Source organism: Geotrypetes seraphini, chromosome 3 (genome assembly GCF_902459505.1).
Source record: "Geotrypetes seraphini chromosome 3, aGeoSer1.1, whole genome shotgun sequence".
In the NCBI taxonomy this organism is placed as follows: domain Eukaryota; kingdom Metazoa; phylum Chordata; class Amphibia; order Gymnophiona; family Dermophiidae; genus Geotrypetes; species Geotrypetes seraphini.
The window spans coordinates 406,538,804-406,552,857 of record NC_047086.1 but is presented as its reverse complement, the minus strand read 5'-3'; the positions used below and the strand labels follow the sequence as shown (position 1 = coordinate 406,552,857).

At 48.6% G+C, this 14,054-nt stretch overlaps 1 protein-coding gene across 6 annotated transcripts in view; it reads right to left on the bottom strand.

Moving 5' to 3' along the window:
- LIN9 (lin-9 DREAM MuvB core complex component) overlaps window positions 1-14,054 on the bottom strand; it is a 234,035-nt gene that overhangs the window by 26,697 nt on the left and 193,284 nt on the right. For all 6 annotated transcript variants that reach the window (XM_033939856.1, XM_033939857.1, XM_033939858.1 and 3 more), the window contains 2 exons: window positions 1,947-2,072; window positions 1,220-1,402 (listed from right to left, as the gene is read on the bottom strand). In XM_033939856.1, coding sequence (XP_033795747.1) covers window positions 1,220-1,402; window positions 1,947-2,072 — 309 coding nt within the window. The remainder of the gene's footprint in view (window positions 1-1,219; window positions 1,403-1,946; window positions 2,073-14,054) is intronic.

Below are 14,054 nucleotides of genomic sequence, written 5' to 3'. Positions count from 1 at the left end.
TGGGAGAGGCAGAGGGTTTCCAAAAATCCCATCCAGCCAATGGGAGCGCTAGGATGCAAGCACGTGGGTGGGTGCTGCTGGTCCGGGGTTTAAGTTGCGGGTCAGGCTGTATGCGCCTTGGTGTAGCAGTTTAATGGCAGTACAGCTGGAGCACGGACTGCGATGAGACAGAAAGTCAGGCTCCTCTCATCACTGGGAATTTAAAGTGGCCGCAGCACCCCTTATGTGGAAAGAGGGAGGGCTTGTCAGCGTGGAGCAACAGGAGCACTGCTTAGAGCCAGTGCCTCCAGGAGTGAGCCTCAGCGTGCAGGAGGTAAGGCTTTCAAGTGCGAGCCTGCAGCTGCTTCCGATCTGCCCACTTCTCCCTTTCAGCTTAATCCCGGCACTTTGTGTGAGTCTTTCTGCCCTCTGGAGCCTGCTAGCTGTTATTCGCAGTTTTTCCGTATTCGCGGGTTAGTCAATCCCCTAATCACCGTGAATACGGAGGGAGAAGTGTACAATCTAGATGAAGTTAAGTCGATCGCATTTTTTGAAATCTGATATCACTAAAATTGATATATGATTTGCAATTTATGTTTATTAGATGGGTGTGCAATGATTGCACATTTCAGATGGAGACGCAAAAGAAATGTTTGAGGCTCTGTGGTCATTCCTTTTTCTTTTAATGAGCACACTTAAACAGAAGCACTTATTGGTTTTCCCGCTGGGATATCACTGCAGTATGGTATATGCTAAGGCAAATGAGGTATCTGGAATATGTACTGAAATTCTGATCTTTCTACCACACAGGGGGCAGGCAGGAACCTCAACTCCAACTTTAAAAAAAAAAAAAAAAAAAATAGCAGAAAATAATTTAAAAACAAGTGAGAAGATGAATCCGATATTTTTCCATCGTTCAGAACCTTCACTGAACTTATGAAATCTGGGAGAGCAGTTCTTGTGCCCCTGGATGACATCACCCACTCGCTTGCCCAACTCAATCCTGCTTATTGACAGCAAATCAAAAATTAATCCAAAGAGCTACGAATCAGACAAGCTAATATTCTGAAGAACAGACTGCTGGAAGAGAAAGAAGAATTCACAAACAGCACAGACAATCACAATTTACCATAAAGGTATTCTAATGCAAGAAAAGGTAAGAAAGAAAGCCACAAAGAAGACTATGAGAAACCTTGCTGCTCTGCCAATGAAGGAACCCTTCGCTGCTTCTCGTTCATACCTTTATCTGTAAGAGTATTGCTGTAAGTCGAGATATCAAATCAGTCAAGCTCTCGCTTTCTACACAAGGCTGTCCCATAACGGTCATGTTTGCCTGCCGCACAATTTCCTGGGCTGTCTCTTCACATCTGCGCCTCATGTCTGTGGGCTGGTCTGCAGGCTGAAGGCCTTGGTCTGGAGCCAGCTTCTCAAAGGAAATAGCAAAGGAGGCTTAGAACATAGATACATCCTCATTTAGAGGCATGTCTAAAGGCCAGGAGCTGCCTTTTGTACAAACTTAGGACTAGATATACAAACATGTTAAAAACTGGCTACCACACATTATTTAATACACGACCCATTATAGTAAATGGGGCCTATTAAATAATTATGCACCATAAGTGAAAGAGAACTCTCCTTGAGCTAAGATTTGGGAATCTATAACCAAACCCATGCAACATGCAGGCACAAAAGTATATTGTTTGGATGTTAAAGGACAGAAAATAAGAGTCTGAAGGACTATAGAATTGTTGGTTACATTTTAACCCTTTAATTGGCAGATGGTGAAACGGCTGCTTTACGTAACTTGATGTTGAACAAGAGTAAGAGGCGTTTGGAGATGCAGATCTCCCATAAGAAACACAGGATGCTTCTGAGCAACAATGCCAAATAAAGGGTTAAAAGTATTAGGACTTTCTGCATTAAAGCTCTTAACACAGTGTCAGTTGCTCTGGTTTGTGATGGGTTACCTCATAACAGTACTGTTGAACTTTGTGTAAAACTTTGTTCAGATCCTTGTTCAGTTGTTCCAAGTCGAGAACAATGGTGGCATATCGCTTCTGGAACTCAATGCTAATGGGTATGGAATAGGATTTCTATGGAGAAGAAAAAATGCATTATTGAACGTTTTCAAACCAAGTGGTCCCCTGCCAAAGCATTTCAATTCATAAACAGCGCTATATTAATGATATACAGAATTTTCTTGTGAGAGAATAGTATAATATGTAGCTAATAGAAGGAGATTCACTGTCAATCCCCTTCGATATTCTCACACTTATAACTATGGTATTCGCAATTTCAATGTAACAGATCCTCAGAGGTACCACCAATGATACTCAAAATGGTTTCATTGTATCTGGCTTAACGTACCCATTCCTCACTGGATCTTATTTAAATAAATCTTAGATTTCTAATTTTGTCATAAACATATTAAAGTGCTACTTAGCTTGGTGAATTATAGTGCCAGAAAGAGGAATACATAGGGGAAGAGATGCTGGACCCACAGATGGAGAGAGAGGGAGCGGTGCTGGACCTGGAGTGGGAGGAAGGGGAGGAAGGGAAGAAAGGGGAAGGACAGGGAACATGAATGAGATGCTGCTGAACATAGAGTAAGAACATGAGAATTGCTGCTGCTGGGTCAGACCAGTGGTCCATCGTGCCCAGCAGTCCGCTCACGCGGCGGCCCCTAGGTCAAAGACCAGTGCTCTAAATGAGCCCAGCCTCACCTGCGAACTTTCCAGTTGAGCAGGAACTTGTCCAACTTTGGCTTGAATCACTGGAGGGTGTTTTCCTCTACGACAGACTCCGGAAGAGCGTTCCAGTTTTCTATCACTCGCTGGGTGAATAAGAACTTCCTTATGTTCGTACGGAATCTATCCCCTTTCACCTTTAGAGAGTGCCCTTTCGTTCTCCATTCCTTGGAGAGGGTGAACAACCTGTCTTTATCTACAGTGACACAGCAATGATGGAAAAGGGGTGGGAAAGAAGCACCAAGGGACATTGTTGATCACAGGGGGGAATGTAAGGGGAGAAGAGGGACACTAAAAGAGCAAATGCTGAACATGGGAAGAAAGATAGGAACATGGATGAGAAGAGATGTTGATTTAAAAAAAAAAAAAAAGTTTGGACAAAGTACTGGAAGAAAATGCCATAGTCTGCTATTGAGACAGACATAGCAGGGTTGAGTGAAGAAATATTTTCTCTGGTTTGTTTTAAATCTATTATTCAGTAGCTTCATCACATGCCCCCTAGTATTTTTGGAAAGAGTAAACAAGCGATTCACATCACCCTTTCCATTCCACTCAACTCAGTATTTTATGGTCCTCTATCATATCTTCTCTGAGCCGACTCTTCTCCAGGCTGAAGAGCCCTAGCCGCTTTAGCCTTTCCTCATCTCATATCATTTTCATCACCCTTCTCTGTACTTTTTCTAATTATATCTTTTTTGAGATGCAGTGACCAGAATTGCACAAAGTATTCGAGGTGTGACCGTACAATAGAGTTATACAAAAGCATTATAACATTTTCAGCTTTGTTTTCCATTCCTTTCCTGATAATTCCAAACATTCTATTTGCTTTCTTAGCAGCCACTGTAAATTGAGCTGAGGATTTCAACGTATCCGCAACGATGGTATCTAGATCCTTTTCCTGGATGATGACGCCCAACACAAAACCCTGCATCACATAGCTATAGCTCGGGCTCCTCTTTCCCACATGCTTCACTTTGCAATTGCTCAAATTAAACGTCATCTGCCATTTTGACGCCTAGTCTCACAAGGTCCTCTTGCAATTTAACAACTTTGTGTCATCAGCAAATTTAATTATCTCATTAGTTATTCCCATCTCTAGATCATTGATAAACATGTTAAAAAGCAGAAGTCCCAGCACAGACCCCCAGGGAACCCCATTATTTACCCTCCCCATTCAGAAAGCACAGTTACTTACCGTAACAGGTGTTATCCAGGGACAGCAGGCAGATATTCTTAACGCATGGGTGACGTCACCGACGGAGCCCCGGTACGGACCTTTTTAACTAGAAAGTTCTAGTTGGCCGCACCGCGCATGCGCGAGTGCCTTCCCGCCCGACGGAGGAGAGCGTGGTCCCCAGTTAAGATAAGCCAGCTAAGAAGCCAACCCGGGGAGGAGGGTGGGACTTAAGAATATCTGCCTGCTGTCCCTGGATAACACCTGTTACGGTAAGTAACTGTGCTTTATCCCAGGACAAGCAGGCAGCATATTCTTAACGCATGGGTGACCTCCAAGCTAACAGAGAGGGAGGAGGGATGGTTGGCCATTAGGAAAATAAATTTTGTAACACAGATTGGCCGAAGTGTCCATCCCGTCTGGAGAAGGCATCCAGACAGTAGTGAGTAGTGAACGTGTGAACTGAGGACCAAGTGGCAGCCTTGCAGATTTCCTCGATGGGCATGGAACGGAGGAAAGCCACAGAAGCAGCCATAGCTCTGACCCTGTGGGCCGTGACAGCACCTTCCAGTGAGAGACCAGCCCGAGCATAACAGAACGCAATACAGGCAGCAAGCCAGTTGGAAAGCGTCCGTTTAGAGACAGGATGACCTAGACGGTGAGGATCGAAGGTCAGAAAGAGCTGAGGGAACGAGCGGTGAGCCCTGGTACGGTCAAGGTAGTATGCAAGGGCACGCTTACAATCCAGCGTGTGCAACGCCTGTTCCCCAGGATGAGAATGGGGTTTAGGGAAAAAGACAGGCAACACAATGGACTGGTTGAGGTGAAAAGCCGAGACCACCTTGGGAAGGAATTTAGGATGGGTACGCAGAACCACCTTGTCATGGTGAAAAACAGTGAACGGTGGATCGGTGACCAGTGCATGCATCTCACTAACCCTCCTGGCAGAGGTGATGGCAATGAGGAAAAGCACCTTCCATGTTAGAAGTTTGAGCGAAGTTGTGGCAAGAGGCTCAAAAGGGGGTTTCATGAGGGCTGATAAAACCACATTCAGGTCCCAGACGACAGGAGGAGGCTTCAGAGGTGGTTTGACATTGAAGAAGCCTCTCATGAACCGGGAAACCAGTGGATGAGCCGTGAGAGGTTTTCCGAGGATAGGCTCATGAAACACAGTGATGGCACTGAGGTGGACTCTGATTGAGGTAGACTTGAGGCCAGCGTCGGACAGAGAGAGCAAATAGTCCAGTACAGTTTCCACCGCTAATGAGGTGGGATCGTGATGACGCAGTAGACACCAAGAGGAGAACCTGGTCCACTTCTGATGGTAACATTGGAGGGTGGCCGGTTTCCTGGAGGCATCCAAAATGCGACGGACAGGCTGAGACAGATTCTCTGGAGAGGTCAGCCCGAGAGAAACCAAGCTGTCAGGTGGAGCGAAGACAGATTGGGATGCAGTAGAGACTGATGTTGCTGCGTAAGTAGAGTAGGAAACACAGGAAGAGGAATGGGCTCCCTGGAGCTGAGTTGAAGCAGGAGGGAGAACCAGTGTTGGCGAGGCCACCGAGGAGCGATGAGAATCATGGTGGCCCTGTCCCTGCGGAGTTTGGATAACGTCCGCAACATCAGAGGTAGTGGAGGAAAGGCATAGAGGAACCGATCCGTCCAGTCGAGCAGGAATGCATCTGGGGTCAGACGATGAGGAGAGAAGAGTCTGGAACAGAACTGGGGTAGCTGATGGTTGTGAGGCGCTGCAAAGAGGTCCACCTGTGGAGTGCCCCAGCGAGCAAAGATGGAGTGGAGTGTTGAAGGGTCCAGAGTCCACTCGTGAGGTTGAAGGATGCGGCTGAGATTGTCGGCCAGGGAGTTCTGTTCGCCCTGGATATAGACAGCCTTGAGGAAGAGACTGCGGGCCGTGGCCCAGGTCCAGATGCGGATGGCCTCCTGACAGAGGAGGGGAGATCCGGTGCCGCCTTGCTTGTTTATGTAGTACATGGCGACTTGGTTGTCTGTGCACAGGAGAAGAACCTGAGGGTAGAGAAGGTGCTGGAAGGCCTTGAGGGCATAGAACATGGCCCTGAGTTCCAGGAAATTGATGTGATGTTGACGCTCCTGAGGGGTCCAGAGTCCCTGGGTGCGTAGATCTCCCAGGTGAGCTCCCCACGCATAGGGGGCGGCATCCGTGGTTATGATCATGGAGTGAGGGGGTAGATGAAAGAGTAGACCCCTGGAAAGATTTGAGGAGTTCAACCACCATTGAAGAGATTGCTGAAGAGACTATGTCACAGAGATGGGATGAGAAAGAAGATCCGTGGTCTGTGACCATTGGTTGGCAAGAGTCCATTGAGGTGTCCTGAGGTGGAGTCGCGCCAGAGGAAGCACATGGACTGTCGAGGCCATCATCCAGGAGGACCATCATCTGTCGGGCAGGAATGGAGTGATGAAGGAGCACCTGACGACAGAGGTGGAGCAGGGTCCGTTGACGGTCGGAGGGGAGAAACGCCCTCATTAGTGTGGTGTCGAGAACTGCTCCAATGAACTGAAGTCGCTGTGTGGGAAGCAGATGCGACTTGGGGTAGTTGATCTCGAACCCCAGGAGATGGAGGAAAGAGATGGTGTGATGAGTGGCTTGTGGCACCAGTGGAGACGTAGGTGCTTTCACCAACCAATCGTCCAAGTAGGGGAACACCTGGAGGTTGTGAGACCTGAGGAAGGCCGCCACCACACCCTGGGCGATGAAGCGAGGCCAAAAGGTAGCACTTTGTACTGATAGTGACGGTGCTGTATCTGAAACCGTAGGTAGCGACGTGAAGTCGGATTGATTGGGATGTGAGTGTAGGCCTCTTTGAGGTCCAGGGAACATAGCCAGTCGTGTTGAGAGAGAAGAGGGTAAAGCGTGGCAAGGGAGATCATTCTGAACTTCTCCTTGACCAGACACTTGTTGAGGTCCCTGAGATCGAGGATGGGACGAAGGTCTCCTGTCTTCTTGGGAACCAGGAAGTAGCGGGAGTAGAATCCCTGACCCCTTTGGTCCGGAGGCACCTCTTCGATGGCATAGAGAAGAAGGAGGGATTGGACCTCCCTCAGGAGGAGGGGGGGGTTTGGGAGGAGTGAGAAGCAGACTCTACGGGAGGATTGTCTGGTGGAAGAGTCTGGAAGTTGAGAGAGTAGCCGTGGCGAATGATGTTGAGGACCCATTGGTCTGATGTGATGACCTCCCAACGGCTGAGAAAGATTTGGAGGCGACCTCCGATAGGCTGAGGAAGAGGCAATGATGATGGGAGACTGGCTATGCCCTGGAGGAAAAAGTCAAAAGGGCTGAGATGGTTTTGACGGAGGGAGAGGCTTGGCAGGTTGGTGAGACTGTGAGCGAACCTGAGATTGATGCTGTTGACGAGGTCGGCGAGGCTGCTGTTGAGGCGGGTTGAGAGGTCTGGCCGAGAACCTGCGCTGGTATGAAGACTGCTGTCTGTAGGTGCGAGCAGGTGGAGTCTTCTTTTTAGGTTTAATCAGAGTGTCCCACCTGGTCTCATGTGCTGAGAGTTTCTGGGTTGTTGAGTCCAGGGACTCTCCGAAGGGTTCATCACCCAGACAAGGTGCGTTAGCCAGGCGGTCCTGGTGGTTAATGTCCAGGTCAGAGACTCTCAGCCATGCCAAACGTTGCATGGCCACCGCCATGGCAGATGCGCGAGAGGTCAGCTCAAATGAGTTGTAGATGGAGCGAACCATGAATTTCCTGAGTTGGAGGAGGCTGGAAATATGTTGCTGGAAAAGAGGGACCTTACGTTCAGGAAGGTATTTCTGTAAGGAGGAGAGCTGTTGCACCAGATGCTTCATGTAGAAGGAGAAGTGGAAGGTGTAGTTGTTGGCTCTATTGGCTAACATGGCATTTTGGAAAAGGCGCTTACCAAATTTATCCATGGTTTTTCCCTCTCTGCCAGGAGGGGTGGAGGCATATACACTGGAACCCTGAGATTTTTTCAAAGTAGATTCCACCAGGAGGGACTCGTGGGGCAATTGAGGTTTATCAAACCCTGGAATTGGAATAACCCGGTACAAGCTATCCAATTTACGAGGGGCTCCAGGAACCGTGAGGGGAGCTTCCCAGTTTTTATAGAAAGTTTCCCGTAAGATGTCGTGGACGGGCAACTTCAGAAATTCTTTGGGAGGTTGCTCAAAGTCTAGGGCATCGAGGAAAGCCTGAGACTTTTTAGAGTCGGACTCCAAGGGAATGGAAAGAGCTGCTGACATCTCCCTAAGGAATTTGGAGAAAGAGGATTGCTCTGGTTTGGAGACGGTGTCGGTCATGGAGGGTTCTTCATCGGTTGATGAAGCGTCCTCCTCGGTACCGTGAGGGGAGTCTTCCCACAAATCTGGGTCCCTAACGTCGGGGTGCGTACATTTGGACATCGGTGTGGAGGGCTCGGCATGGCGGGTCTTTGAAAGAGATTTGCCTGAGCGCACCGAGGCGGTACCGGGTGAGGAAGACCGATGTCGTTCCTGGGACCAGACAGGATCGGCAGCATCACGGGTACGTACTGTAGGTGTTTCTGCCAAGAGCACCGGCATGGAAGTATTAATCGGTACCGAGGGGGTCGACACCGATGGGACAGTGTGAGGCTCGGACCGGTCCTGTACCGGAAGGTGTGGTGCCAGCAACGCCGGCAACAGTTGTTGGAGCTGTTGTTGCAGCTGCTCCTGTAACTGTGTTTGGAGTATGGCCGCGATGCGGTCGTCCAGGGGAGGCACCGGTACCGCTTTTTTCTTCTTCGGTACCATAGGTGCCGCTCTACGCTCCGGCGATGAGGAGGCCGATGATGAGGCACTCACCGAGATCGGAGCGGAGCGTTTGCGGGGCCGGTGCGGCGCCGGGAGGGCCGGTGTCGCAACCATGGCAGGAGGGCGCTCAAGGGAAGTGGGAGGCTTCTTAGCCGGCTTACCTGGGCCCAACGACCCCGAAGAAGGATCCGGTGGTGTCGATGTCGTCGGTGCCGACTTTTGTGGTGCCGTCGACGTCGCAGCCGGTTCCATGGCAGATCCGGTACCAAACAAAATATTTTGCTGGATCTGCCGATTTTTCAAAGTACGCTTTTTAAGCGTAGCACAGCGGGTGCACGTATCAGCTCGATGCTCTGGACCCAAGCACTGGAGGCACCAATTGTGTGGGTTGGTGAGGGAGATCGGGCGTGCACACCGCTGGCACTTCTTAAAACCCGGTTGAGGGGGCATGAAGGGAAACACGGCCTCCGCAAAATTGAATCTCAAGAGTAGATCCAAAAGAAAAGGTAACAAACTGGGACTTAAAATGCCTATATACAAATGCTAGGAGGTCTAAGGACTAAAATGGGGGAGCTAGAAGTTATAGCCGGAAATAAGGACCTAGACATAATTGGAATCACAGAGACATGGTGGATCGGAGGACAAACAAATGGGATGTGGCCCTACCAGGGTACAAACTCTACAGGAGGGACAGGGCACACAAGAAGGGGGGAGGAATAGCACTGTATATAAAGGACTCTATTCCTTCATCCAGAACAGAAACAACAATAAGGGCAGACGGTCTGGAGTCATTATGGGTTAAGCTGACAGGAGGGGAAGGAGCTGACATCAAATTGGGACTGTACTATCGACCACCAGGACAGCCAGACGCAATCGACCTGGACCTGGAGGCCGAACTGAGACAGATGAGCAAAAGTGGAAGAGTGGTGGTTATGGGGGATTTCAACCATCCAGGAATAGACTGGGACATTGGGCACTCAAATTGCACGAAAGAAACTATATTCCTAGAGGCGATAAGGGACTGTTTCATGGAGCAGCTGGTCACGGAACCAACGCGAGGGGAGGCCACCCTAGACCTAATCCTCAACGGGCTAGAGGGACCCGCAAAGGAAGTGGTGGTACTAGCACCGTTAGGAAACAGCGATCACAACATGATCCAGTACAAATTAAACATGGGAACATCAAAGGTGAAAAGAACCACAACGACTGCACTCAACTTCAGAAAAGGAAACTACAAGGTCATGAGGAAAATGGTACGAAAAAAAGCTCAATAACAACTCAGGAAGGTGAAGACCGTAAAGGAAGCCTGGACACTGCTTAAAGGCACAGTGCTCGGGGCACAAGACCTGTGTGTCCCAAGGTTTAGGAAAGGGTGCAAAAAAAATCGATCTAGAAACCCAGCATGGATAACAACTGCAGTTAAAAAGGCGATAAGCGACAAGAAATCATCCTTCAAAAAATGCAAAAGGAACCAACAAAGGAAAACCAGGTAGAGCACAAAAGACACCAGAAACAATGTCATCAAGAGGTCAGGAAAGCAAAGAGAGAATATGAGGAAAAATTGGCAGGAGAAGCAAGAAACTTCAAACCCTTCTTCAGGTATGTGAAAGGGAAACAGCCAGCCAGAGAGGAAGTGGGACCACTGGACGACGGAGACAGGAAAGGAGCGATAATAGAGGAAAAAGAGATAGCTGACAGGTTAAACGAATTCTTCTCGTCAGTCTTCACCAGAGAGGACACATCCAATATTCCGGAACCCGAGGTAAGTATGAACGGAGAACACGATGAAAGGCTGGTACAACTAGAGGTAAGCAAAGAGGATGTCCTCAGACAGATAGACAGACTGAAGAGCGACAAATCACCAGGCCCGGACGGCATCCACCCAAGGGTACTAAAAGAACTGAGAAACGAAATAGCAGAGACATTTCGCCAAATATGCAACCTCTCCCTAAAGACAGGGGAGATCCCAGAGGACTGGAAAATAGCAAATGTCACACCCATCTTTAAGAAGGGAATCAAGGGGTGACCCGGGAAACTATAGGCCTGTAAGCTTGACCTCAGTTCAGGGAAGATGATGGAAGCAATGGTAAAGGACAAAATCTGTGAACACATAGAAAACAATGGACAACTGAAGGCGAGTCAGCATGGGCTTCATGCAAGGGAAGGTCATGCCTCACGAACTTGCTGCACCTTCTTTGAGGGAATAAACAACCAGATGGATAAGGGGGAATCCATAGACATCATTTACCTTGACTTCCAAAAAGCCTTCGACAAGGTACCTCACGAGCGGCTACTAAAAAGCTGTGGAACCATGGGGGGCAAGGGGATATCTACCGATGGATCAAAACACTGGTTGGCAGGCAGGAACAGAGGGTTGGAGTGAAAGGCCAATACTCAGACTGGCAATGGGTCACGAGCAGAGTTCCACAGGGGTCGGTGCTGGGACCTCTACTGTTCAATATATTTATCAACGATCTGGAGGCGGGGACAAAATGTGAGTTATCAAATTTGCCGATGACACCAAACTCTGCAGCAGGGTTAGAAACACGGAAGACTGTGAAGACCTGCAAAGAGACCTAACGAGACTGGAAGACTGGGCAAAAAAGTGGCAAATGAGTTTTAACGTAGAGAAATGCAAGGTCATGCATGTAGGGAAAAAGAACCCGATGTTCAGCTACAAAATGGGGGGAACACTGCTAGGGGTGAGTACCCTTGAAAGGGACCTGGGGGGTGATGGTCGACACATCACTGAAACCATCGGCGCAATGTGCGACAGCCTCAAAGAAAGCAAACAGAATGCTGGGCATCATCAAAAAGGGTATCACAACCAGGACGAAGGAAGTCATCATGCCGCTGTATCGAGCAATGGTGCGCCCGCACCTGGAGTACTGTGTTCAATACTGGTCGCCGTACCTCAGGAAGGACATGGCGATACTCGAGGGAGTGCAGAGGAGGGCGACTAAACTGATAAAAGGTATGGAAAATGTTGCATACGCCGACAGGTTAAAAAAGCTGGGGCTGTTCTCCCTGGAGAAGAGGAGACTTAGAGGGGACATGATAGAAACCTTCAAGATCCTTAAGGGCATAGAGAAAGTGAATAAGGATAGATTCTTCAAACTGTGGGGAGCCACAAGAACTAGGGTCACTCGGAGAAATTGAAAGGGGACAGGTTTAGAACAAATGCTAGGAAGTTCTTTTTTACTCAGAGGGTGGTGGACACATGGAATGCGCTTCCGGAGGATGTGATAGGCCAGAACTCTGTACAGGGGTTCAAGGAGGGTTTAGATAGGTTCCTGGAGGATAGGGGATTGAAGGGTACAGATATAACTTGATGGTAGGTTATAGAAGTGGACAGAAACCACTTCACAGGTCGCAGACCTGATGGGCCGCCGCGTGAGCGGACCGCTGGGCGAGATGGACCTCGGTCTTGACCCAGTGGAGGCAACTTCTTATGTTCTTATGTTCTTATGAATCCGGAGGCCTGTATGGTGGCAACAGGCCCCGCCGGGGCCGGCCTGAAAAAATAAAGAAAACTCGATGAGTTTTTTTTTTTTTTGAAAACAAAAATAAAGGGAATCCGATAAGAAAAAAGGGAAAAAAGTGAGAAAATACGCGAGCGGGAAGGCAAAAATTAGTTTTTCAACGGCCGTTGAAAACACATGCGTCTTCTTCGCTCCGCGGAAACGAAGAAACTGGGGACCACGCTCTCCTCCGTCGGGCGGGAAGGCACTCGCGCATGCGCGGTGCGGCCAACTAGAACTTTCTAGTTAAAAAGGTGCGTACCGGGGCTCCGTCGGTGATGTCACCCATGCGTTAAGAATATGCTGCCTGCTTGTCCTGGGATAATACTGTTTTCTGTCATTCAACCTTTTCTTAATCTAAAATAGGCTCCTCAAACAGAAAAAAAGGACTGGCAGTGCTTTTAAACACATAAACCAAACTTGTGAAACGGTGCTCAGAAGGTGTTATTCTCAAACCAGACTTTGGGACAAGCCCGGATGATTACACGTCTGAAATCTCAGTTCGTGCTGGGTTGGTATGTGTGCTACTTTATTCTTCTAGAGTTTTTCAGATCAAAAAGGCCATCCAGAAGCATTGGCATGTCCTCCACGTACATGAAGTTTTTGCCACGCAACCCTGTTTTGCCTATGCGAGGAGCAAGAGCATCTGCAATGGGTTACCTGATCACAGTACCTTCCCTCTCGAGCATCGTCAATGTGGCCAAAGCACAGTGTGTGCATATGTCATGGAGGAGGTCTTCGTGCAGCATCCTTGTTTACAGTATATTCACCACTATTGTGCGGATACGGAGTGTAACACAGCAGGAGTTGTGTACCTAAGCGATTGTTAAGACCTGCATCATGGTACACCTGAGTAAACTTCGGAGGGGTGATCTGACAGCTCCCCTCACTGCATATTGGCACGCTCTATCGCACAAAGTCACTGCCCCGGGGTGGAAACGTTGCAGAATTACTATGGAGGAGAAAGCAGTGATGGATTCACAGGTAGGAAACAGTCACACCGCTGGGGTTAAACAGGGAAGTTGAGTGGTGGGCTTTCCTCAACTGTTCAGAAAATATCATGTTTTTTTGTCAATCACTTCATTTTCTCACTGTCTTTCATTGGATCCAGCGAAAGGGGAGCGACGTCACTTCCAGTCCGGGATCTTTAAACACTGCCAGTGTTTTATGTCAGTTGTCTGCAAGTTTGGAAAGAGTTTCAGGGACAGGTACCATTTTGGAACCCCCAAAACTTTTTCTTTGATGTCCTTTATCGTTACCCAGCATAACATTGTTTTACAGCCACTTAAGCTATACAGGCTTTCTGAGGCAGCAATCTGCAAAACGCGTTCGACCCAGCAGTATGGCTGTTGGATTTTGTTCAAGACTCCTAGACCTTGTTTTTGTGCTGGACTGAATTTGGGAGGGCCCTGTTTGGACCTCGGATGTGTCAAACCTGGCGGGTCTCGTGCTGGGTCCCTCCCCCCTTTCCTCCACCTCCCCAACATTTATTTTAGAGGTGCCTCAGCAGTAAGACTTGCCTCTAATTCAAGGCATACTGCTTTGAGAGCCAGTGAAGTCTGTTCTGTAAAAAATCCTGAGGTAGTGCCAGTCTGAAGGGTTGCTTTCCCGTTAAATTTAATGTATTTTACTGTTTTTTCAACTAACCAGCACTTTTCTTCAGTTAGATCGCGTACGGAGCAATGAGCACTTCACAGGGGAAGAAGTGCTCATTTTGCTCCAGATGCAAGGCACTTGCAGCCGGCCTGTGTATGTGCTGCACGGGCCAGAGCGGTGGAGGAGCCTCGTCAGCAGCGGGTGACTAAGAGAAGACTGAGGGAATTAGGGGGAGTAACCATTCCAAAGTTTTGTCTCAGT